This window comes from Salmo salar, chromosome ssa05, assembly GCF_905237065.1.
Source record: "Salmo salar chromosome ssa05, Ssal_v3.1, whole genome shotgun sequence".
Taxonomy (NCBI): Eukaryota; Metazoa; Chordata; class Actinopteri; order Salmoniformes; family Salmonidae; genus Salmo; species Salmo salar.
The window spans coordinates 81,464,238-81,490,206 of record NC_059446.1 but is presented as its reverse complement, the minus strand read 5'-3'; the positions used below and the strand labels follow the sequence as shown (position 1 = coordinate 81,490,206).

The window sequence follows — 25,969 nt, the reverse complement described above, 5'->3', positions numbered from 1 at the left end:
GTTCTTTCTCTCTCTAGCTCTCTGTTTCACTCGTGTTCTTTCTCTCTCTAGCTCTGTTTCACTCGTGTTCTTTCTCTCTCTAGCTCTCTGTTTCACTCGTGTTCTTTCTCTCTCTAGCTCTCTGTTTCACTCGTGTTCTCTCTCTCTCTAGCTCTCTGTTTCACTCGTGTTCTTTCTCTCTCTAGCTCTGTTTCACTCGTGTTCTTTCTTTCTCTCTCTAGCTCTGTTTCACTCGTGTTCTTTCTTTCTCTCTCTAGCTCTCTGTTTCACTCGTGTTCTCTCTCTCTCTAGCTCTCTGTTTCACTCGTGTTCTTTCTCTCTCTAGCTCTGTTTCACTCGTGTTCTTTCTTTCTCTCTCTAGCTCTCTGTTTCACTCGTGTTCTTTCTCTCTCTAGCTCTCTGTTTCACTCGTGTTCTTTCTCTCTCTAGCTCTCTGTTTCACTCGTGTTCTTTCTCTCTCTAGCTCTGTTTCACTCGTGTTCTCTCTCTCTAGCTCTGTTTCACTCGTGTTCTCTCTCTCTCTAGCTCTCTGTTTCACTCGTGTTCTTTCTCTCTCTAGCTCTGTTTCACTCGTGTTCTTTCTCTCTCTAGCTCTCTGTTTCACTCGTGTTCTTTCTCTCTCTAGCTCTGTTTCACTCGTGTTCTTTCTCTCTCTAGCTCTGTTTCACTCGTGTTCTTTCTCTCTCTAGCTCTCTGTTTCACTCGTGTTCTTTCTCTCTCTAGCTCTGTTTCACTCGTGTTCTTTCTCTCTCTAGCTCTGTTTCACTCGTGTTCTCTCTCTCCCTCTCTAGCTCTCTGTTTCACTCGTGTTCTTTCTCTCTCTAGCTCTCTGTTTCACTCGTGTTCTTTCTCTCTCTAGCTCTCTGTTTCACTCGTGTTCTTTCTTTCTCTCTCTAGCTCTCTGTTTCACTCGTGTTCTTTCTCTCTCTAGCTCTCTGTTTCACTCGTGTTCTTTCTCTCTCTAGCTCTCTGTTTCACTCGTGTTCTTTCTCTCTCTAGCTCTGTTTCACTCGTGTTCTCTCTCTCTAGCTCTGTTTCACTCGTGTTCTCTCTCTCTCTAGCTCTCTGTTTCACTCGTGTTCTTTCTCTCTCTAGCTCTCTGTTTCACTCGTGTTCTTTCTCTCTCTAGCTCTGTTTCACTCGTGTTCTTTCTCTCTCTAGCTCTCTGTTTCACTCGTGTTCTTTCTCTCTCTAGCTCTCTGTTTCACTCGTGTTCTCTCTCTCTCTAGCTCTCTGTTTCACTCGTGTTCTTTCTCTCTCTAGCTCTGTTTCACTCGTGTTCTTTCTTTCTCTCTCTAGCTCTCTGTTTCACTCGTGTTCTCTCTCTCTCTAGCTCTCTGTTTCACTCGTGTTCTTTCTCTCTCTAGCTCTGTTTCACTCGTGTTCTTTCTTTCTCTCTCTAGCTCTCTGTTTCACTCGTGTTCTTTCTCTCTCTAGCTCTCTGTTTCACTCGTGTTCTTTCTCTCTCTAGCTCTCTGTTTCACTCGTGTTCTTTCTCTCTCTAGCTCTGTTTCACTCGTGTTCTCTCTCTCTAGCTCTGTTTCACTCGTGTTCTCTCTCTCTCTAGCTCTCTGTTTCACTCGTGTTCTTTCTCTCTCTAGCTCTGTTTCACTCGTGTTCTTTCTCTCTCTAGCTCTCTGTTTCACTCGTGTTCTTTCTCTCTCTAGCTCTGTTTCACTCGTGTTCTTTCTCTCTCTAGCTCTGTTTCACTCGTGTTCTTTCTCTCTCTAGCTCTCTGTTTCACTCGTGTTCTTTCTCTCTCTAGCTCTGTTTCACTCGTGTTCTTTCTCTCTCTAGCTCTGTTTCACTCGTGTTCTCTCTCTCCCTCTCTAGCTCTCTGTTTCACTCGTGTTCTTTCTCTCTCTAGCTCTCTGTTTCACTCGTGTTCTTTCTCTCTCTAGCTCTGTTTCACTCGTGTTCTTTCTCTCTCTAGCTCTCTGTTTCACTCGTGTTCTTTCTCTCTCTAGCTCTCTGTTTCACTCGTGTTCTTTCTCTCTCTAGCTCTCTGTTTCACTCATGTTCTTTCTTTCTCTAGCTCTGTTTCACTCGTGTTCTTTCTTTCTCTCTCTAGCTCTCTGTTTCACTCGTGTTCTTTCTCTCTCTAGCTCTGTTTCACTCGTGTTCTTTCTCTCTCTAGCTCTGTTTCACTCGTGTTCTCTCTCTCCCTCTCTAGCTCTCTGTTTCACTCGTGTTCTTTCTCTCTCTAGCTCTCTGTTTCACTCGTGTTCTTTCTCTATCTCGCTCTGTTTCACTCGTGTTCTTTCTCTCTCTAGCTCTCTGTTTCACTCGTGTTCTTTCTCTCTCTAGCTCTCTGTTTCACTCGTGTTCTTTCTCTCTCTAGCTCTCTGTTTCACTCATGTTCTTTCTTTCTCTAGCTCTGTTTCACTCGTGTTCTTTCTCTCTCTAGCTCTGTTTCACTCGTGTTCTCTCCCTCTCTCTCTAGCTCTCTGTTTCACTCGTGTTCTTTCTCTCTCTAGCTCTCTGTTTCACTCGTGTTCTTTCTCTCTCTAGCTCTGTTTCACTCGTGTTCTCTCTCTCTCTAGCTCTCTGTTTCACTCGTGTTCTCTCCCTCTCTAGCTCTCTGTTTCACTCGTGTTCTTTCTCTCTCTAGCTCTGTTTCACTCGTGTTCTTTCTCTCTCTAGCTCTGTTTCACTCGTGTTCTTTCTTTCTCTAGCTCTGTTTCACTCGTGTTCTCTCCCTCTCTAGCTCTCTGTTTCACTCGTGTTCTTTCTCTCTCTAGCTCTCTGTTTCACTCGTGTTCTTTCTCTCTCTAGCTCTCTGTTTCACTCGTGTTCTTTCTTTCTCTCTCTAGCTCTCTGTTTCACTCGTGTTCTTTCTCTCTCTAGCTCTCTGTTTCACTCGTGTTCTTTCTCTCTCTAGCTCTCTGTTTCACTCGTGTTCTTTCTCTCTCTAGCTCTGTTTCACTCGTGTTCTCTCTCTCTAGCTCTGTTTCACTCGTGTTCTCTCTCTCTCTAGCTCTCTGTTTCACTCGTGTTCTTTCTCTCTCTAGCTCTCTGTTTCACTCGTGTTCTTTCTCTCTCTAGCTCTCTGTTTCACTCGTGTTCTTTCTCTCTCTAGCTCTCTGTTTCACTCGTGTTCTTTCTCTCTCTAGCTCTGTTTCACTCGTGTTCTTTCTCTCTCTAGCTCTCTGTTTCACTCGTGTTCTCTCTCTCCCTCTCTAGCTCTCTGTTTCACTCGTGTTCTTTCTCTCTCTAGCTCTCTGTTTCACTCGTGTTCTTTCTCTCTCTAGCTCTCTGTTTCACTCGTGTTCTTTCTCTCCCTCTCTAGCTCTCTGTTTCACTCGTGTTCTCTCTCTCCCTCTCTAGCTCTCTGTTTCACTCGTGTTCTTTCTCTCTCTAGCTCTGTTTCACTCGTGTTCTTTCTCTCTCTAGCTCTCTGTTTCACTCGTGTTCTTTCTCTCTCTAGCTCTGTTTCACTCGTGTTCTTTCTCTCTCTAGCTCTCTGTTTCACTCGTGTTCTTTCTCTCTCTAGCTCTCTGTTTCACTCGTGTTCTTTCTCTCTCTAGCTCTGTTTCACTCGTGTTCTTTCTCTCTCTAGCTCTCTGTTTCACTCGTGTTCTCTCTCTCTAGCTCTCTGTTTCACTCGTGTTCTTTCTTTCTCTCTCTAGCTCTGTTTCACTCGTGTTCTTTCTCTCTCTAGCTCTCTGTTTCACTCGTGTTCTTTCTCTCTCTAGCTCTCTGTTTCACTCGTGTTCTTTCTCTCTCTAGCTCTGTTTCACTCGTGTTCTCTCTCTCTAGCTCTGTTTCACTCGTGTTCTTTCTCTCTCTAGCTCTCTGTTTCACTCGTGTTCTTTCTCTCTCTAGCTCTCTGTTTCACTCGTGTTCTTTCTCTCTCTAGCTCTGTTTCATTCGTGTTCTCTCTCTCTCTCTCTAGCTCTCTGTTTCACTCGTGTTCTTACTTTCTCTCTCTAGCTCTGTTTCACTCGTGTTCTTTCTCTCTCTAGCTCTCTGTTTCACTCGTGTTCTTTCTCTCTCTAGCTCTGTTTCACTCGTGTTCTCTCTCTCTAGCTCTGTTTCACTCGTGTTCTCTCTCTCTAGCTCTCTGTTTCACTCGGGTTCTTTCTCTCTCTAGCTCTCTGTTTCACTCGTGTTCTTTCTCTCTCTAGCTCTCTGTTTCACTCGTGTTCTTTCTCTCTCTAGCTCTCTGTTTCACTCGTGTTCTTTCTCTCTCTCTCTAGCTCTCTGTTTCACTCGTGTTCTCTCTTTCTCTCTCTAGCTCTCTGTTTCACTCGTGTTCTTTCTCTCTCTAGCTCTGTTTCACTCGTATTCTTTCTCTCTCTAGCTCTCTGTTTCACTCGTGTTCTTTCTCTCTCTAGCTCTGTTTCACTCGTGTTCTCTCTCTCCCTCTCTAGCTCTCTGTTTCACTCGTGTTCTTTCTCTCTCTAGCTCTCTGTTTCACTCGTGTTCTCTCTCTCTCTCTCTAGCTCTCTGTTTCACTCGTGTTCTTTCTCTCTCTAGCTCTGTTTCACTCGTGTTCTCTCTCTCTCTCTCTAGCTCTCTGTTTCACTCGTGTTCTCTCTCTCTCTCTCTAGCTCTCTGTTTCACTCGTGTTCTCTCTCTCTCTCTCTAGCTCTCTGTTTCACTCGTGTTCTCTCTCTCTAGCTCTCTGTTTTACTCTTGTTCTCTCTCTCTCTAGCTCTCCGTTTCACTTGTTTTCTCTCACTCTCTCTCCCTCTCTCTAGCTCAGTTTCACTCATTCTTTCTCTCTCTCCCCCTTTCTAGTTCTGTTTCACTTGTTCTCTCTATCCCTCTCTAGCACTGTTTCACTCTCTCTTTCTCTCTCTCTCTCTTCTGTTGATAGTGTTTCCTCCTTTCTGTGGTCTCATGAGGCATGAACAGGAGTGCCTACCATTCACATGACAGTGATTAAACCTGGATATGTACAGTTGAAGTCAGAAGTTTACATACACCTGCCAAATACATTTAAACTCAGTTTTTCACAATTCCTGACATTTAATCCTTGTAAAAATGCCATGACTTAGGTCAGTTAGGATCACCACTTTATTTAAAGAATGTGAAATGTCAGAATAATAGTAATAGAGAATGATTTATTTCAGCTTTTATTTCTTTCATCACATTCACAGTGGGTCTGAAGTTTACATACACTCAATTAGTATTTGGTAGCATTACCTTTAAATTATGTAACTTGGGTCAAACGTTTCGGGAAGCCTTTCACAAGCTTCCCGCAATAAGTTGGGTGAATTTCGACCCATTCCTCCTGACAGAGCTGGTGAGAGACAGAATAACAACAACAAAAAATCCAGAAAAATGCATGTCAAAAATGTTATAAAATGATTTGCATTTTAATGAGGGAAATAAGTATTTTACCCCTCTGCAAAACATGACTTAGTACTTGGTGGCAAAACCCTTGTTGGCAATCACAGAGGTCAGACGTTTCTTGCAGTTGGCCACCAGGTTTGCACACATCTCAGGAGGGATTTTGTCCCACTCCTCTTTGCAGATCTTCTCCAAGTCACTAAGGTTTTGAGGCTGATGTTTGGTAACTCGAACCTTCAGCTCCCTCCACAGATTTTCTATGGGATTAAGGTCTGGAGACTGGCTAGGCCACTCCAGGACCTTAATGTGCTTCTTCTTGAGCCACTCCTTTGTTGCCTTGGCCGTGTGTTTTGGGTCATTGTCATGCTGGAATACCCATCCACGACCCATTTTCAATGCCCTGGCTGAGGGAAGGAGGTTCTCACCCAAGATTTGACGGTACATGGCCCCGTCCATCGTCCCTTTGATGCGGTGAAGTTGTCCTGTCCCCTTAGCAGAAAAACACCCCCAAAGCATAATGTTTCCACCTCCATGTTTGACGGTGGGGATGGTGTTCTTGGGGTCATAGGCAGCATTCCTCCTCCTCCAAACACGGCGAGTTGAGTTGATGCCAAAGAGCTCCATTTTGGTCTCATCTGACCACAACACTTTCATCCAGTTGTCCTCTGAATCATTCAGATGTTCATTAGCAAACTTCAGACGGGCATGTATATGTGCTTTCTTGAGCAGGGGGACCTTGCGGGCGCTGCAGGATTTCAGTCCTTCACGGCGTAGTGTGTTACCAATTGTTTTCTTGGTGACTATGGTCCCAGCTGTCTTGAGATCATTGACAAGATCCTCTCGTGTAGTTCTGGGCTGATTCCTCACCGTTCTCAAGATCATTGCAACTCCACGAGGTGAGATCTTGCATGGAGCCCCAGGCCGAGGGAGATTGACAGTTCTTTTGTGTTTCTTCCATTTGCGAATAATCGCACCAACTGTTGTCACCTTCTCACCAAGCTGCTTGGCGATGGTCTTGTAGCCCATTCCAGCCTTGTGTAGGTCTACAGTCTTGTCCCTGACATCCTTGGAGAGCTCTTTGGTCTTGGCCATGGTGGAGAGTTTGGAATCTGATTGATTGCTTCTGTGGACAGGTGTATTTTATACAGGTAACAAGCTGAGATTAGGAGCACTCCCTTTAAGAGTGTGCTCCTAATCTCAGCTCGTTACCTGTATAAAAGACACCTGGGAGCCAGAAATCTTTCTGATTGAGAGGGGGTCAAATACTTATTTCCCTCATTAAAATGCAAATCAATTTATATCATTTTTGACATGCGTTTTTCTGATTTTTTTTGTTGTTATTCTGTCTCTCACTGTTCAAATAAACCTACCATTAAAATTATAGACTGATCATTTCTTTGTCAGTGGGCAAACGTACAAAATTAGCAGGGGATCAAATACTTTTTTCCCTCACTGTATGCATGTGTCCAAAATAGCACCCTATTCCGTATATAGTGCACTTATTTTGACGAGAGTCCTATGGGCCTTGGTCGAATGTAGTGCACTATATAGGGAATAGGTGCCATTTGGGACGAACTTTATGTGCTGAATACGTGGCTTTATTATGTCGACAGAACTGCATGCTGGGATTGGACCAGGATCAAGTATGGATTGGCTCCCAGGATTCCATCATTTACATAATTGACACTTGCAGCATGTCCTGCAATAAGCAGCTGACAGAGCACCGGCATGAGGTTATGGACTTTGCCCTGGAGGAGAGTGACAAGATGAGGTAAAATGTTACCAATGTAACCAAAATGCTACCAACTGAGCCAGTCTTCCCTGTGGCTCAGTTGGTAGAGCATGGTGTTTGCAACGCCAGCATGGTGTGTGCAATGCCAGGGTTGTGGGTTCGATTCCCACGGGGGGCCAGTATAAAAAACAAAACAAAAATGCATGAAATGCATACATTCACTACTGTAAGTCGCTCTGGATAAGAGCGTCTGCTAAATGACTTAAATGTAAAATGTACCATATGTCTGTGTCCCTGAGGGCACCCTATTCCCTATATACTGTAGGGAACTCCTTTTGACCAGGGCCCATATGGTAAACATTTGTGCACTATGTGTGTAGGGATTAGGGTACCATTTGGGACACAGTTGGAGTCCTCTTCATGCTACAGTCACTTCACCCTCACAAACTGTTAACCCATGTGTGATGCTCAGGATTCTATGTTGAAGGAAGGATAATGTGTTAGAACTGCCTGTTCAAATGACCAATGCACTTTTTGCAGAAAGTAGTTCTTCTAACTGACCTCACCCCAGTATCATTTTGAAAGGCTCTTAGAACGTGGTGTTCAGTGTTCTGATGCCTATTTCCAACCAGCAGAAGGCAGCAGTGTACTTAAACTACACTTTACTTTGCCCTCAGTGAATAATCAGTAGTTAGACCACAATCAGGCTTCTACATGGTGCTTGTTTTAATCCAACTGTCCCTCTCCTCCCTCCCAGCCAGACATACTCCTGTAGTGCCGATGGAACAGTCATTCTGTGGGACCTCTCAACACTAAAAGTGAAAAAGCAGTTTCAACTGACCTGTGATAGGCTTATGTCCATTCAGCTCTTCAATGGAACACTGTGGTGCTGTAAGTAAACTCACTCAGTCATAGTTACTCTAACTGTATATTATTATTATTATTTTATATACTCCTATGTATTGTATACCCTGCCAATGATCAATTAACAAAGTGTGTCAACTGACCACAAGATAACATGCTAACAACAGCAAAGCATCTAGACAGAAACTTTAGTTTGTTTTGTTTCTATCTGTTGTTATGTTGACTAGGTGCCAGAGACGGCATCGTTGAACTGAGGAAGAACGGAACGCCACATCGTAAGATGACACTTCCTGAGGATCTACAGAACATGCCCACTGAGTTCAGCAGCCTCATCCTCTTCTTGGAGGTAGTAGGCCCATGTTCCCTTCATCTTGGGGATTTCACTGAACCAAGATCTTTATCTCATGCTAGGCCTTCTCCATGGTCTCCGAGTGGTCTCAATAATCAAGCCAGACACTATGTATTTTTGCAGCCTTCCAACAGTCAGTTTGCTTGTCATGAGAGTGTCATGAGCTGATGGCTAAACCAGTCCACTGTGTGTTTCTTTCAGAGGGGCCAGTTGTGGACGAGCTGTTCTGATTCTGACGAGCTCTGTCTGTGGCACTGTAAAGACCTGACCAAGCCTTTCCTGAGGGTGCAGCTGCAGAACTGTACAGGGGTCAACTGTATGATCAAGGTTAAGAATCAGGTGAGAAAATAATGTTCTCAGTTGGACACCTGCTGTTCTTTGCATGTTTTGCTGGTAACACTTTATTGGAATGGTACCAACATAAGAACCTCTTTAACACATTACTATTAACACATACAAAACACATTCATAAGATTCTGTCAACAACAGTCTTTCTCAGGTGTTGCAATTTCTACAAAAGCTTGTAAAGTAGCAGTTAAAATAGTTCAGTACACCATACCATCATTCATTTATCTTCTTTCTCATAGTAATGATCAGAGTGTCCAGAGCGAATGCTGATTTTTATTTCAGTAGTAAATGTCACAGTACAACTGCAAATCCTCAACAAGCTCCTCTTCATTGTTTGTCTCCTCCCCCTCCCTCGTCCAGATCTGGGTTGGCTGCAGCGGGCCGAGCCCTGACCAGTGCAGGAGGAGTGGGAAGATCTACATAGTGGACACAGAGAGCCACAGTGTAGAGAAGGAGCTGATGGCCCACACAGACAGTGTCCAGGCACTGTGCTCTGCAGAGGGCCGCTATGTACTCAGCGGCTCCGCCTGCCAGGATGGAAAAATCGCCATTTGGAAGGTTGAGTAGAGGACGAGTAGCCTGGTCCAGTATCTGTTTGTGTGGTTTTGCCAAATCTTTTAAGTGAATAAAATGTTTGGCACAACAATGACAGGAGTTTCCTAAACAGCAGAAATAGATGTGGGACCAGGTTAGAGGAAGAGCCCTGCAGACCCTGAGGAGTCCTACAGGTCTGAAGAAAGAAAGGCCCTCAAACTCAACTCTGAACCTGGAAGCCAGTTCCACTGCTTTGTTTCATTGTTCCCCTCTAATCAGGGACTGATTTAGACCTGGGACATCAGGTGGTTGCAATGAATTAGCAGGTAGAACAGAAAAGCAGCAGGCTCTGGAACTCGTAGGGTCAGATTTGAACGTCCCTGCTATAGACTATAAATTGTTCTTATTTTCCCTGAACACCTCAGAGAGACAGTGAGCTTCTAAATGTTTTTTCAAAGCTTTGTTCTAAAATGTGCTTTTCCTGTATTAAAGACTCAAGGTTGGCCATTTTGTTTTTCACATCCTTCCACGTCTGTGTCCCAAATGGCCCCACGCTGCTCCACCTTGTGGTCTGCCCCCCAACCCCACCACGCTGCTCCACCTTGTGGTCTGCCCCCCAACCCCACCACGCTGCTCCACCTTGTGGTCTGCCCCCCAACCCCACCACGCTGCTCCACCTTGTGGTCTCCCCCCCAACCCCACCACGCTGCTCCACCTTGTGGTCTCCCCCCAACCCCACCACGCTGCTCCACCTTGTGGTCTCCCCCCAACCCCACCACGCTGCTCCACCTTGTGGTCTACCCCCAACCCCACCACGCTGCTCCACCTTGTGGTCTGCCCCCCAACCCCACCACGCTGCTCCACCTTGTGGTCTGTCCCCCAACCCCACCACGCTGCTCCACCTTGTGGTCTCCCCCCCAACCCCACCACGCTGCTCCACCTTGTGGTCTCCCCCCAACCCCACCACGCTGCTCCACCTTGTGGTCTGCCCCCAACCCCACCACGCTGCTCCACCTTGTGGTCTGCCCCCAACCCCACCACGCTGCTCCACCTTGTGGTCTGCCCCCAACCCCACCACGCTGCTCCACCTTGTGGTCTGCCCCCAACCCCACCACACTGCTCCACCTTGTGGTCTAAACCCCCCCTCCACCTTGTGGGCTAACCCCCGCCCGCCGTACTCAGCAGCACCACCTTGTTCAAAAATCCTTGTGAGGACCCTGCTATTCCCTACGTACACTACTTTTGACCAGGGCCCTATAGAGAATAGGGCGCCATTAGGGACGTAGACAGTATACAGTGGACAGTGAGGCTCAGGGAATTACATGATCATGAAGAACCCTGTCATCCTCTGTTCTCTTTACGTTGGGGTCTGCCTTTATATACTGGATGATGATGTAATAGCATTTCTCTGACTGTTTCACAACGTTTGGATTTATTTCACTAACAATATTCTGGATACACTAAATGTCTGCTTTCAGATTCATATTTCCGCCTCACCCATGTCTTAGCTGTCACATACAATAAAAAAAATGATTGTACAGTTATTTTTTTTTATTCCTATACTCATTCATGCAAGTCAGCCTTTCTTTCATTTACAGAGAAGGCTGAAATAGCTATTGAATACAAACCATTGTCATCTAAAATCATCTGCTGAACAGTTAGCATGTGCTTCACCCCATCCTATAGGCACTGAGGGTGTCACGCCTTGACCGTAGAGATCCTTATTATTCTCTATGTTTGGTTAGGTCAGGGTGTGACTCGGGTGGGAACATTCTACATTTTCTATTTCTTTGTTGGCCGGGTATGATTCCCAATCAGAGGCAGCTGTCTATCGTTGTCTCTGATTGGGGATCATACTTAGGCAGCCCTTTTCCCACCTGTGATTGTGGGATGTTGTTTTTGTATAGCTGCTTAGAAGCCTGCAAGACTTTATGTTCGTGTTTTTGTATTTTGTTATTTTGAGGGTGTTCATTTTAATAAAAGGAAAAATGTTCGCCAACCACGCTGCACCTTGGTCTTCTTCATACGACGAACGTGACAGAGGGTTAGTTCTTCAGTGAATAAGTCTTAGTTAGCCCTTTAGAGCGATCCTCATCTTCCCGTCAACGTTGTGGGCAGGGATTCAGTGGTCTGGCCGAGGGTGGTGGGAGGCTACTATAATGGGCTCTCGAGTGGCGCAGTGGTCTAAGGCACTCATTTCAGTGCTAGAGGTGTCACTATAGACACCCTGGTTTGATTCCAGGCTGTATCACAACCGGCCATGATTCAGAGTCCCATAAGGTGGCACACAATTGGCCCAGCATCGTCCGGGTTTGGCAGGTGTAGGCCGTCGATGTAAATAATATTTTTTCTCAACTGTCTTGCCTAGTTTAAATAAAGGTTACATAAAAATAAAAATATATATATATATATATAACAATTATGCACCCTGGGGTTACGTCCCAAATGGCACCCTATTCCCTATAAAGTGCACTACTTTTGATCAGGGCTATGGGCAAAATTACTGCACTATTTAGGGAATAGGGTGCCATTTAGTACGCCGACTGGGTCTCTGCTATGGGCCTGGCTTGCTGTGTGTTGTAGTATTATGCATGGGAGTTAATGAAAGGAATGTTTTGGGATGTGTCCGTTAGACAATGGAAACACAGAGTTCTCTTGCTGTGTCTGTGGGTGGGTGGGTGTGAATGGCATGTAAATGTGAGTATTTAACCACAGAAAACTCTGTTGTCAAAGCATTTTTTGCATTGGAAAATAATATTATTTCTAATGTATTTAGCTACTTGTAATATCAATGTTGACATTTTATGAAACATTTATGAAAATTGTATTAGTCACTTTAGTATAAGAAAATAAGGTTTTGTGAAGTACTGCCATTCTCACTGATGTAATTGTCATGTGAAAAGCTATTTACAAGTAGAACGAGTTATGAATTTGCGTTTTGCCAGCTGAGATGGTCAGTGAGTCCACTGGGCATGGTCACTACCTGGTCACTACATGGTCACGACCTGGTCATTACACGGTCACTACCTGGTCACTACATGGTCACTACACGGTCACTACACGTCAGCCATATTGGAACTATTAGGATGCAGTGCTGCTGTGTCAGTGGTTACCGAGAGTAGGGAGCTAGAGCACCGTGTTGTGGAGAAACCGAAACGGAGAGCGAACTACTCACAGCTATACGGTTAATACGGGATTGTAACACAGTTATTTGCAGGATAGGAGACCGGTTAACGGAAATAGTGGAGGTGGATCTTCGATAGTAAAGATATACGTGAGTATAACGTGGCCTTATCATTTTTGAATGATGTGGAGGATATTAAATAACTTTAACATTAGCCAGTTAGCATAGAAAGACCCCAGTCATTGACAATGGGTTGCGGTGAGAGTCGGAGCTTTCAGTTAGCCTACTTTCATTAGCGTTTTTGGTGGAGAAAATACGGTTTCATTTGATGGCGAAAAGGGGGATATATCCTTTATGCACATGAATATGCATGTTTCTGCAAACAGTGGTGCAGTGTCCGAATCTCTCACGCCTAGGTGCAAGGTTCAGCGAACACAGAATGTCTTATTCACATAGTGTGCAGCGAGTGGCTACATTTCGAGTGGCAACATTAGGGAAATGATACAATGTTGCTAGTTTAAAACAAAACAAGTGATTACAACATTGTTACAAATTGTAACAACTCTCATGGTTGTTTGGAGAGCTCGCTACATTGTATGTCATTGCATTATAGAGTTCCGTAGCCGGCTCAGCCCCAGCCATTCTGCATGCAGTTGTTTAAATGACCTGACTAATGTATAACGTTACTTGCAGGGGAATAGGGGAAGATTAGAGGAGACCCTGGAGTATCCTCTGTATTTGACACGCTGATGTAATTACACAAGTCGAAGGTAGACTGTTCCTTGTTCCACTTGTCTAATAACAAAAAAAACTGCTAAACTCCATAGGCAATTACAAGGCAACAACTAAATTACGACGTAACAAAACATGTATATTAACCATAATTGTGTGAAGAGGTTCACAGATATTGAGCTTTCTTCATTTACTGCTACAGTGCAAACAGGAGAGACTGCTCATAAACTGTAATGATTATTGTTTTTGTTTTTTTTACAATGAGTTACATTGATTTCTTTTACTCTGCATATGATTGCAGGCAAGCAGCATTATTTTATCTGCATGCCTGAATCATCTATTCTTTTTGTTTGTTTCCACGATCAGTATCATTGTTGCCGCCATGCCTGCTGGTGTAACAAGTTAAAGCTAGTGTGTAAAGGGAGGAGTTAGGAAGCCAGTAGGAGGAGGGGCCAGGTGTGTTGGTAAGAGGGTGTCAGGTTATCAGCTCAGTAGCACTGACAGAAGTGATTTGCACCAGTTGGAAATACTCTTACATGTAAATAGCCTACAAATATGCAGTTCTGGAATATCCTGGGCTGCGGAAATGGAGGTACGTGTGCTATATTTATATCCATAATACAACTGACAGTTTTTGAGAAGCAGTGGTAGGCTTGTTTGGCTGAGAACTGAACGTGTGTCTGTCTCAAGAAGAGTGAGTCAGTGTGCCTGAGATAAGGGCAGGAAGTTTCTCATGTCATGGCCGTGCATGCAGTTGCATGTGAAACGTCACAGACAGGTAAAAGTTGTTTGTAGCATGAACATCATGTTACTAGTGACATGAAGCATTTTTTTGTAGAGGAATCATACAGGGCTATAGAGAGCAGGAGAACCATACAGAACATTGTACTGACTGTTCAACCCTCAGAAGAACCCATAGTCTACCTTGTTTGTCAATGTTACCTGATAAATTCCAGGACACCGAGGTATACCTCAGAGAATGTGCTGCTTCAGGGCTAGTCTTCTGATATGAGTCATCTCGTCACATCTAATGGCTTGTAATAACCAGAAATATCAGCAGAGTTATGATGTGGGTATGAGAATAGATGTCTATGTTTCTGCCCATGATGATACAGGTACACACGGTGCAATATGTGCCATACACTAACTAACCCTATAGATGTGGTCCTGGTGGAGTAGGCAAAACCATGTGAATGAAACCACACAGTCAAAGACCTGGGTTTCTTTCACCTCCATGTCCTGACAACAATAGTCAAATCAACTGTAGTCAAATCAACTGTAGTCAAATCACTAGTCAAATCAATGAAGGCAGAGATTGTCGACAAATGTAAGCCGAGATTTTGTTGTGTAGAAAATGTACCTTCTGATGTCGACACAGCCCCTCCAGAGGGCGATCCAGCTGTTATGTATTGCGTCACAATGTTTTGAACAAATTCCAATCTCAGGCATAGACAAGCCTTCCGTTCAATTAGATTTGAGATGATCAGATGTTCACTGCCATTTTATGTAATTACATTACACAGATACAGATTGATAATATGTAGATGAAGGAACAGGCTAACCTTGCAATCTCACTTTGCCTCAGGGAACCTCAGGTCTTCAAATTCTCAACTTATCTATGTGGATTCATCGATTGGAATTTTCATTAACCAGACTTATGGTGTAAAAACCCAAATATACACTTTTGCCATCTGTTTGTAGTTATTTCTCTGTCTCTCACTGTATTGTGATGATAGGCTCTCAGTGGAGAAAAGAGGCCTACTGAGCTTGGACATGCATACCTATTTTATTATTGAACCTTTATTTAACTAGGCAAGTCAGTTAAGAACAAATTCTTAACAGCCTACCCCGGCCAAACCCTAACTTGGGACAACACTGGGCCAATTGTGCACCGCCCTATAGGACTCCCAATCACAGCCGGTTGTGATACAGCCTGGAATCGAACCAGGGTCTGTAGTGACACCTCTCACTCTGAGATGCAGTGCCTTAGACCGCTGCGCCACTCGGGATACCTACTGTACTCTACCTGACTTTCCAGAAGGCTTTTTAAACAGCACGTATCAGGCAGAACCCAGATCAATGACAGGCACAATTCATTATGGATCCCTTTTTCAATATTAACCTTGGCAAGGTACACTCTGAGAAAAGGCTGGCGCTATCGAATACCTTGTCAAATGTTGTTGTTTTAACATAGGTTTGGAGATCTGCTGTGTAAATCAGTCAGCAGCGATTCAATGACGAGTGGATGGGGAGTTGAATTGTGTCTTCTGGGGGGAAAGAAAGGCCTGGAAAGCCCATCAACAGTGATTTATTCAAAACAGTTATGTAAACGTCAATGTGTGTATTAAGACAACAAGTCTGTCAAGTGTTCAACACATTGTAATACAAGCGAGGAAAGATCTGGAAGCAAAAACATTTTATACTCTGTCAGTTAATCTTTACTAAGAATATAGAACCATCAGTCAATAGTGTTCTTGTCAAGAAGAACGGTGGTCCGTAGTTAAAGAACTACAGGGAATGGCCTTAGACTTATTAGTCCAATGGGAATGTGCTTGTGGGAATGACTTTCACTAAACTGCAGTCTTACACGGAACCATAACCGGCTGCGCGCGTGTGCCATCGTGCATACATTTATTTTGTCCCCCCACACCAAACGCGATCACGACACGCAGGTTAAAATATCAAAACAAACTCTGAACCAATTACATTAATTTGTGGACAGGTCGAAAAGCATTAAACATGTATGGCAATTTAGCTAGTTAGCTTGCACTTGCTAGCTAATTTGTCCTATTTAGCTAGCTTGCTGTTGCTAGTTAATTTGTCCTGGGATATAAACATTAGGTTGTTATTTTACCTGAAATGCACAAGGTCCTCTACTCCGACAATTAATCCACACACAAAAACGATCAACCGAATCATTTTTAGTCATCGCTCCTCCTTCCAGGCTTTTTCATCATTTAACTTATATGGTGATTGGCATCTAAACTTTCATAGTATTACCATGGCAACAGTTCGTCTTTCAATCACCCACATGGGTATAACCAATGAGGAGATGGCACGTGGGTACCTGCTTCTATAAACCAATGAGGAGATGGCACGTGGGTACCTGCTTCTATAAACCAATGAGGAGATGGGAGAGGCAGGACTTGCAGTGCGATCTGCGTCAGAAATAGGAATGACTTGTATTTTAGCCCTTGGCAACGCAGACGCTCGCGAGCAGTGTGGGTGCAATAATTGAATAACATAGACTCCTACATTTATTTTGCAACGCTCGCACACGTGACGCGAGCGGTGTGGTCAGCCTATTAGAAAAAAGGGTTCCAAAAGGGTTCTTTGGCTGTTCCATGTAGATACCGCTGTTGAAAGGGTTCTACCTGGAACCTAAAAGGGTTCTACCTGGAACCAAAAAGGGTTCTTCAAAGGGTTCTCCTACGGTGACAGCCGAAGAACCCTTTTAGGTTCTAGATAGCACCTTTCTTTCTAAGAGTGTGTATTGCAAATAGAAGTACTCAAATAGGCTCTAACCCTCAGTGATTTATGGTGCAGCTCTCACAAGTCTACAACACACCTTAGACTTGAATAATGAACGTCTCTCTCTGTGTGAGTTGGTCTTTTGTTTGAGATGGTCTCTCGAAACATCTTTCAAAAATTAGATGATACCAATGGGTTAACCGAAGTCTGGAGCTTTTACACAATTTGACAAATGAGGAAGCTCTGGTCTCCCAGGAATTCAGCGCTGAGACCACAGCATACTGTCACACCCAGCTCTTATCAAGTCACTACAGGGATGTGAAGACCAAATGACCCAACTCAATTCCTCTGAACCCATACCTTTTGTTACAATGCTTTCTTACTCCTTTTAGTATGTGTTGCATACCGCACCCAAGTTATTTTTGTTGAACAGCAGCACACACCCACTGGGCACAGATTTGGTTGAGTTGTTAACTAACGTGTGAAATCAACAGAAAATGTCACCATGCCATTGGTTCAAAGTTGGGTGAAAAATAAGAAATTGCCTTATGTTGATGACTTCAAATTCAATCAGTTTTCCACATTGATTCAACATCACAATGAATTATTGGGTTGGAATGAGGTGGAAATAACGTTTATTCAACCAGTTTTTGCCCAGTGCTCCATGATCTCTGTGGGAACTAGAACTAGCTACCATAATCCATGACAGAAATACATTAGAAAAACAGTGTTGAGATTGGGCCTGCATTGAAGATGGCTTGTTATAGCGAACACATCCTAAACCGATATGTTGCCAGAGACAAATTTGATTATGTGATTAGCAACAGAAATTATGTAAATTGCAAGAACACTGACTCAATTGCCTTTTTTAATTTTCTCCCAGGAAAATAACCTGAGGTTGAACTGATCATCAAGGTGGCTGCTGTCATCTCTCTTCTGGAATTTCTTATTTTTAATTTCCTGTTAATTGATAGAATGCAAACAACTAGTGTGTGTTATTCAGTGAGACTCAAATATTTCTGAAACTGGTAGATAGAAATATATTGATTAAAGCTAACATGATTGCCAATTCTACCTGACTAATAATCATGTCTGTTCTAAGCTATACATTTCTATGTGACCATTCTGTTCAGAGAATGCTGAAGTGATGTTCTGCTTGACAGGATCTAGATCTCTTACTGTAGTCATGACCATTCTGTTCAGAGAATGCTGAAGTGATGTTCTGCTTGACAGGATCTAGATCTCTTACTGTAGTCATGACCATTCTGTTCAGAGAATGCTGAAGTGATGTTCTGCTTGACAGGATCTAGATCTCTTACTGTAGTCATGTCTGACAGTCTGAGGCTGGAGGAGATTGAGTGTATTTTTCACATCACTGTAATTTATACAGCTAATCTTCAGGGCCCAGTTCAAAAAATAAATATCTATCTGGATTTCGCCTATCGGATAGGATTAAATGCATAGAAATATAATGAATAGAGTGGACGAACCATTGACTTGAATGGAGACTCCCGTTCTATTCATTCTATTTCTATTAATTGAGTCCTATCCGATAGCCAACATACAGATAGATCAGTTTAAAAAAAAGAACTGGTCCCAGGCCAATAGGATTACCCTGCTAGAGCAGCTGTTAAATGATTACCAATCTAGAATGATTGACCTTGTTTTCATTTACATTAGGTTGAGTTGTCAACTAATGTGAAATCAACCAAAAAAGTCACCCTGTCATTGGATTTAACAGTTAGGTAAAAAAAGACTAAATTCCCTTACGTTGATGACAGGTAAAAAAAGACTAAATTCCCTTACGTTGATGACAGGTAAAAAAAGACTAAATTCCCTTACGTTGATGACAGGTAAAAAAAGACTAAATTCCCTTATGTTGATGACAGGTAAAAAAAGACTAAATTCCCTTATGTTGATGACAGGTAAAAAAATACTAAATTCCCTTACGTTGATGACAGGTAAAAAAAGACTAAATTCCCTTACGTTGATGACAGGTAAAAAAAGACTAAATTCCCTTACGTTGATGACAGGTAAAAAAAGACTAAATTCCCTTACGTTGATGACAGGTAAAAAAAGACTAAATTCCCTTACGTTGATGACAGGTAAAAAAAGACTAATTCCCTTATGTTGATGACAGGTAAAAAAAGACTAAATTCCCTTATGTTGATGACAGGTAAAAAAATACTAAATTCCCTTACGTTGATGACAGGTAAAAAAAGACTAAATTCCCTTACGTTGATGACTTTTTGCAAATCCATTCAGTTTCCCACGTTGATTCAACATCATCACATTTAAGTTTTTCGTTGAAATGACGTGGAAACAATTGTGATTGGTGACCATCTCCTCCCCTGTGCCTCTCCTTGGCAGGATCAGTGTTGTCTAGGTGAGGAAATGAATGGTGTGACAGAACCCTAGCATTGTGCTGAGTCAGACGTAGGCCATGTAAAGTCCTATAGGCCTATCCACACACACACACACACACACACACACACACACACACACACACACACACACACACACACACACACACACACACACACACACACACACACACACACACACACACATACAGTAATCTGTTTTGCAAGCTACTGTCTCAGTAAGTCCAGTACACATCACCACTAAACAATCACCCAGATCAATCAAACAAGCTAGGTCTGCTGCAGTATGTCAATCCAGTCTGCTCTAGGGGAATCAGGAGGAGTGTTGTAGTCAGTCAGCCAGGTCTGCTGCAGTATGTCAATCCAGTCTGCTCTAGGGGAATCAGGAGGAGTGTTGTAGTCAGTCAGCCAGGTCTGCTGCAGTATGTCAATCCAGTCTGCTCTAGGGGAATCAGGAGGAGTGTTGTAGTCAGTCAGCCAGGTCTGCTGCAGTATGTCAATCCAGTCTGCTCTAGGGGAATCAGGAGGAGTGTTGTAGTCAGTCAGCCAGGTCTGCTGCAGTATGTCAATCCAGTCTGCTCTAGGGGAATCAGGAGGAGTGTTGTAGTCAGTCAGCCAGGTCTGCTGCAGTATGTCAATCCAGTCTGCTCTAGGGGAATCAGGAGGAGTGTTGTAGTCAGTCAGCCAGGTCTGCTGCAGTATGTCAATCCAGTCTGCTCTAGGGGAATCAGGAGGAGTGTTGTAGTCAGTCAGTAATGACAGTTGACTCCCTCTGTTTAAAAGGCTGTGTTTGTCTTCCACACACACACACTAGGGTGCTGTGTTTGTCTTCCACACACACACACTAGGGTGCTGTGTTTGTCTTCCACACACACACACACACACACACACACACACACACACACACACACACACACACACACACACACACACACACACACACACACACACACACACACACACACATACAGTAATCTGTTTTGCAAGCTACTGTCTCAGTAAGTCCAGTACACATCACCACTAAACAATCACCCAGATCAATCAAACAAGCTAGGTCTGCTGCAGTATGTCAATCCAGTCTGCTCTAGGGGAATCAGGAGGAGTGTTGTAGTCAGTCAGCCAGGTCTGCTGCAGTATGTCAATCCAGTCTGCTCTAGGGGAATCAGGAGGAGTGTTGTAGTCAGTCAGCCAGGTCTGCTGCAGTATGTCAATCCAGTCTGCTCTAGGGGAATCAGGAGGAGTGTTGTAGTCAGTCAGCCAGGTCTGCTGCAGTATGTCAATCCAGTCTGCTCTAGGGGAATCAGGAGGAGTGTTGTAGTCAGTCAGCCAGGTCTGCTGCAGTATGTCAATCCAGTCTGCTCTAGGGGAATCAGGAGGAGTGTTGTAGTCAGTCAGCCAGGTCTGCTGCAGTATGTCAATCCAGTCTGCTCTAGGGGAATCAGGAGGAGTGTTGTAGTCAGTCAGCCAGGTCTGCTGCAGTATGTCAATCCAGTCTGCTCTAGGGGAATCAGGAGGAGTGTTGTAGTCAGTCAGCCAGGTCTGCTGCAGTATGTCAATCCAGTCTGCTCTAGGGGAATCAGGAGGAGTGTTGTAGTCAGTCAGCCAGGTCTGCTGCAGTATGTCAATCCAGTCTGCTCTAGGGGAATCAGGAGGAGTGTTGTAGTCAGTCAGCCAGGTCTGCTGCAGTATGTCAATCCAGTCTGCTCTAGGGGAATCAGGAGGAGTGTTGTAGTCAGTCAGTAATGACAGTTGACTCCCTCTGTTTAAAAGGCTGTGTTTGTCTTCCACACACACACACTAGGGTGCTGTGTTTGTCTTCCACACACACACACTAGGGTGCTGTGTTTGTCTTCCACACACACACACACACACACACACAAACACACACACACACACACACACACACACACACACACACACACACACACACACACACACACACACTAGGGTGCTGTGTTTGGAGTCTGACCTGTTGGTTCCCTCCTCTCTACACCATTCACTTTAACACCATCCTGCAGGCAGCTTGAGGGGTGATGAGAGAGAAAAGGTCCAGTTCCCAGGACCACGAATACAAATTCCATCTAGACACCGTTGCCCTAGAGCAGTGGTTCCCAAACTTTTTATAGTCCCGTACCCCTTCAAACATTCAACCTCCAGCTGCGTACCCCCTCTAGCACCAGGGTCAGCACACTCTGAAATGTTGTTTTTTTCCGTCATTGTAAGCCTGCCACACACACACTATACGATACATTTATTAAACATAAGAATCAGTGTGAGTTTTTGTCACAACCCGGCTCGTGGGAAGTGACAAAGAGCTCTTATAGGACCAGGGCACAAATAATAATATAATAATAATAATCATCAATCATTTTGCTCTTTATTTAACCATCTTACATATAAAACCTTATTTGTTCATCGAAAACTGTGAATAACTCACCAGAGGTTAATGAGAAGGGTGTGCTTGAAAGGATGCACATACCTCTGCAATGTTGGGTTGTATTGGAGAGAGTCTCAGTCTTAAATCATTTTCCATACACAGTCTGTGCCTGTATTTAGTTTTCATGCTAGTGAGGGCTGAGAATCCACTCTCACATAGGTACGTGGTTGCAAAGGGCATCAGTGTCTTAACAGCGCGATTTGGATACTCAGGATACTCTGAGCGCAGCCCAATCCAGAAATCTGGCAGTGGCTTCTGATTAAATTATATTTTCACAGAACCGCTTGTTGCAATTTCGATGAGGCTCTCTTGTTCAGATATCAGTAAGTGAACTGGAGGCAGGGCATGAAAGGGATAACGAATCCAGTTGTTTGTGTAGTCTGTTTTAGGAAAGTACCTGTCTAATTGCGCACCTAGCTCACTCAGGTGCTTCGCTATATCACATTTGACATTCTCCTTAAGCTTGAGTTCATTTGCACAGAAAAAATCATACAATGATGGAAAGACCTGTGTGTTGTCCTTGTTAATACAGACAGAGAAGAGCACTAACTTCTTAATCATAGCCTCAATGTTGTCCCACGCATTGAATATAGTTGCGGAGAGTCCCTGTAATCCTAGATTCAGATCATTCAGACAAGAAAAACATCACCCAGATAGGCCAGTCGTGTGGGAAACTCATGCAAGCGGTCAGATAAGTGAAAATTATAGTCAGTAAAGAAAACTTTAAGCTCGTCTCTCAATTTAAAAAACATGACCAATACTTTGCCCCTTGATAACCAGCTCACTTTTGTATGTTGTAAACCCCACCTCTGAAACCCCACCTCTTTAAGGAATACCTAGGATAGGATAAAGTAATCCTTCTAACCCCCCCCCAAAGATTCAGATGCACTATTGTAAAGTGGTTGTTCCACTGGATATCACAAGGTGAATCCACCCATTTGTAAGTCGCTCTGGATAAGAGCGTCTGCTAAATGACTTAAATGTAATGTAATGTAAAAGTGTTACCTGGTCACTGCCCGTATCATTGCTAAGTGCAGAAAATAAACGAGAGTTCAGGGGCCTTTCTTTAACAAAGTTAACCATTTTCACTGTAGTGTCCAAAACGTCTTTCAAGCTGTCAGGCATTCCCTTGGCAGCAAGAGCCTCTCGGTGGATGCTGCAGTGTACCCAAGTGGCGTCGGGAGCAACTGCTTGCACACATGTTATCACTCCACTATGTCTCCCGGTCATGGCTTTTGCGCCATCAGTACAGATACCAACATGAGCAGCAGCTACGTTTGGCTACATACGGACCGTTAGTGGAATTCCTGCGAGAGAATAACAGTTCATGTGATTGCATGTTCATTATTTGACTAGGCTACCTGTATTTGACATTGTGTTGTTATATCGCTGAACATTAGAAGGTTTAATTTTATTTGTGGCAGTGAAACCAGGCTACTCAGGCGAGAAAAAACCTCACCCAAATGTATAGCCCCGTTGGAAAATAAAAATGTACTGTTTGAAAATGTGAAGAAAGAAAAAGAATAGAATGTGAATAAAAAATAAATAAATGTGAATCACATTTATATTTGGCGTACCCCCGACGGAATTACGAGTACCCCTGGGGTTTGGGAATACCTGCCCTAGAGCACACACACAACTATACATCCCTCGGCCTAAACATCAGCGCCACAGGTAACTTCCATAAAACTGTGAATGATCTGAGAGACAAGGCAAGAAGGGCCTTCTATACCATCAAAAGGAACATAAAATTCGACATACCAGTTAGGATCTGGCAAAAAAAAATTGATTCAGTTATAGAACCCATTGCCCTTTATGGTTGTGAGGTCTGGGGTCCGCTTACCAACCAAGAATTCACAAAATGGGACAAACACCAAATTGAGACTCTGCATATAGAATTCTGCAAAAATATCCCCCGTGTACAACGTAAAACACCAAATAATGTACGCAAAGCAGAATTAGGCTGATACCCGCTAATGATCAAAATCCAGAAAAGAGACATTAAATTCTACAACCACCTAAATAACCTCTCTTGGTTTTGGAGAGATTTTCATCATTGCAGCATCAAGAGTTTTGTCCTTGTAGCCTCGCATTTTGAATTTCTGTCTTTTTTTTTAGCATTGCTGTCAAAATCTGTCTGATGGCCACAGATTGGTTTAACTCTGCATAACTGGCTATATGGTAGACCATTCTTGAGGGGAAGATGATGCATACTATCCACACATAGCAAGGGATTGTGGTCTGTGGGCTTTGTGTGTAATGCATCATTCTCTTTGATGATCCATAAGTCCAGGTAGTTTATTTTTCTCTCATCAGTCTGCAGGGTGAATTTTAGGTATTCAGAGCTCTCGTTTAGTAAAGTTTGGAATTCAATTAGTTCCTGCTGACTTCCTTCCCAGAGCACAAAGACATCATCTATGTATCTCTTCCATAGGAGGATTTTATAAAGTAGGGGTTGTGTCTCTGTTTTGTAAAGGTGTGCTTCCTCAAATTGTCCCACATACAGGTTTGCATAGTTGGGGGAAAAGGGGGAGCCCATGGCTACACCCCGAATTTGAAGGAAAAGTCTGACTCAAAGACAAAGTAGTTATTGGATTATCCAGGTCAGTAAATTGTAAAATGCAATGATTGGATGGAGCAAGGGTAGAGTCTGTCTGCTGAAGGAAATGTTGCAGCGCCTGTGAGCCTCCAGTGTGTGGGATGTTAGTGTCACGCTCGTCGTTAGAAATGGTGGACCAAAACGCAGCAGGTATGTGTATACTCATCTTCTTTATTTACGGGAAAAGAAGGGAAAAAACCAAACAAACACGTATACAAAAATAAACAAACGATGACCGACAAAATGACAGTCTTGAAGGCAACACAGCAATCCAAGAACAATCTCCCACAAATACAAGACAAACACACCCAACTAATATAGGACTTCCAATCAAAGGCAACACCAAACAGCTGCCTTCAATTGGAAGTCCACCCCAATTAACTCAACATAGAAACACACTCACTAGACTACACATAGAAATACATAAACATAGACCATAACTCAAAACCCGGAAATAATAAATCAAACGCCCTCCTAACTAACACACCACCCTGAACCACATAACACAAATACCCTCTGCCACGTCCTGACCAAACTACAATAACAATTAACCCTTATACTGGCCAGGACGTGACAGTTAGTGTATAAGCTAACCATATGTCTGCTACAGTGGGACAAGATAGAGCCATGACAAAACAAGGAAATAAAACTGCTGAAAGCCAATTGGCTTCCTATTTAAAAATAAGATTGAGAACAAGCTATGAAAGGTTGCTGGATCGAATCCCCGAGCTGACAAGGTAAAAATCTGTCGTTCTTCCCCTGTACAAGGCAGTTAACCCACTGTTCCCTGGTAGGCCGTCATTGTAAATAAGAATGTGTTCTTACCTGACTTGCCTAGTTAAATAAAGGTTAAAAAAAATGTAATGAAGGAAAAATACTGGATTTTGGTGCAGGTACAGCCATCCAGCGCAAGAATAAATATTACGATATTGTGAAAATGATACGATATGATATAGTGTCAAAAATAATATCCCGATATGTAACTGTATCGATTTTTCTTCTCCCCAGCGCTACTTTTAACCAGGGAACAGAAGTAGTGCACTATGTAGGGAATAGGGTGTCATTTGGGACGTAGCCTATGTTGACTAGCCGCCGTCATATTCATATGAACACGTCTAAAGCAAACTTTTATTGACCATTCATTCTCTAGTGCAAACAAAACAGTGGCATTTCATAGTCACATCAATATTAAAAGAGGAATTGGTAGAACCATTTATTTTGATCAGTGAGGAGGAATATACAATCACTGTACCACAGAATTGCTAACTTCTCTCAGTTTATGGCTTAGTTTCCTAGGTCATGACTACGTCCATATCATTTGAAGTCCTGGCGCTTAACATTAAAACATTTTCGTTGCCTTTTTTTAAAACCCCTGAATTGACTTATTTCCATCTGAAGTCTTACATCACAAATCCCTTATTCATTCACTGCTGTTCTCTCAGATCATCTCTCTATCATCTCCTCCGCTGTGCTTTCTGCTGAGACAGGTTTAGTCAGGAATAATGAGCATTATGATTAACTGATGAGCTTAGCTGCTCCTGGCTCCTCACTGATAGCAGGACCTCTGTGTGCCTGTCTGTTTGTCTTTCTGTCTTTCTCTCTGTCTGCATGTCGGTCAGTGGAGGCTGCTGATGGGAGGACGGCTCATAATAATGGCCAGAACCGAGCAAATGGAATGGCATCAAACACATGGAAACAAATGGAAACCATGTGTTTGATGTATTTGATACCATCCCACTCATTCCTCTCCTCTCCAGCCATTACCACGAGCCTGTCCTCCCCAATTAAGGTGCCACCAACCTCCTGTGCTGTCTGTCTGTCTGTCTGTCTGTCTGTCTGTCTGTCTGTCTGTCTGTCTGTCTGTCTGTCTGTCTGTCTGTCTGTCTGTCTGTCTGTCTGTCTGTCTGTCTGTCTAATAATGTAGCCAGCCCTTCAGTATCCCACCCTAAGAAGCCAGTGAAATACTGATGTGGTGTCTAGAGGGTTTTATTAAAGTCCTGCCATCATCTGCTGTCCGTCTGAACGTGCCTCGGACTTTAATGACCGCAGGAGGATGTCATCTGAGTGCCAAAGGCCACCCTATTCCCCTTTTTAGTG

At 43.5% G+C, this 25,969-nt stretch overlaps 2 protein-coding genes across 9 annotated transcripts in view; both read left to right on the top strand.

Moving 5' to 3' along the window:
• LOC106606080 (DENN domain-containing protein 3) overlaps positions 1-9,778 on the top strand; it is a 41,194-nt gene extending 31,416 nt beyond the window's left edge. For 3 of the 5 annotated variants that reach the window (XM_045719131.1, XM_045719133.1, XM_045719132.1), the window contains exons 21-25: positions 6,912-7,069; positions 7,788-7,921; positions 8,122-8,240; positions 8,445-8,582; positions 8,952-9,778. In XM_045719131.1, the coding sequence (XP_045575087.1) occupies positions 6,912-7,069; positions 7,788-7,921; positions 8,122-8,240; positions 8,445-8,582; positions 8,952-9,158 (756 nt within the window). In that variant the 3' untranslated portion in view covers positions 9,159-9,778. Of the gene's footprint in view, positions 1-6,911; positions 7,070-7,787; positions 7,922-8,121; positions 8,241-8,444; positions 8,583-8,951 lie in introns of those variants that run through there. The other 2 variants (XM_045719134.1, XR_006770002.1) reach the window with 2 other exon arrangements.
• Positions 9,779-12,159: 2,381 nt separating this feature from the next.
• LOC106606028 (focal adhesion kinase 1) overlaps positions 12,160-25,969 on the top strand; it is a 135,559-nt gene continuing 121,749 nt past the window's right edge. Inside the window, exon 1 of one of the 4 annotated variants that reach the window (XM_045719121.1) lies at positions 12,160-12,399. Coding sequence is in view for 1 of the 4 variants with exons in the window: in XM_045719117.1 (XP_045575073.1) it covers positions 13,537-13,573 (37 nt within the window). In the remaining 3 variants the exon portion in view is untranslated. Of the gene's footprint in view, positions 12,400-13,003; positions 13,020-13,413; positions 13,574-25,969 lie in introns of those variants that run through there. The other 3 variants (XM_045719123.1, XM_045719122.1, XM_045719117.1) reach the window with 3 other exon arrangements.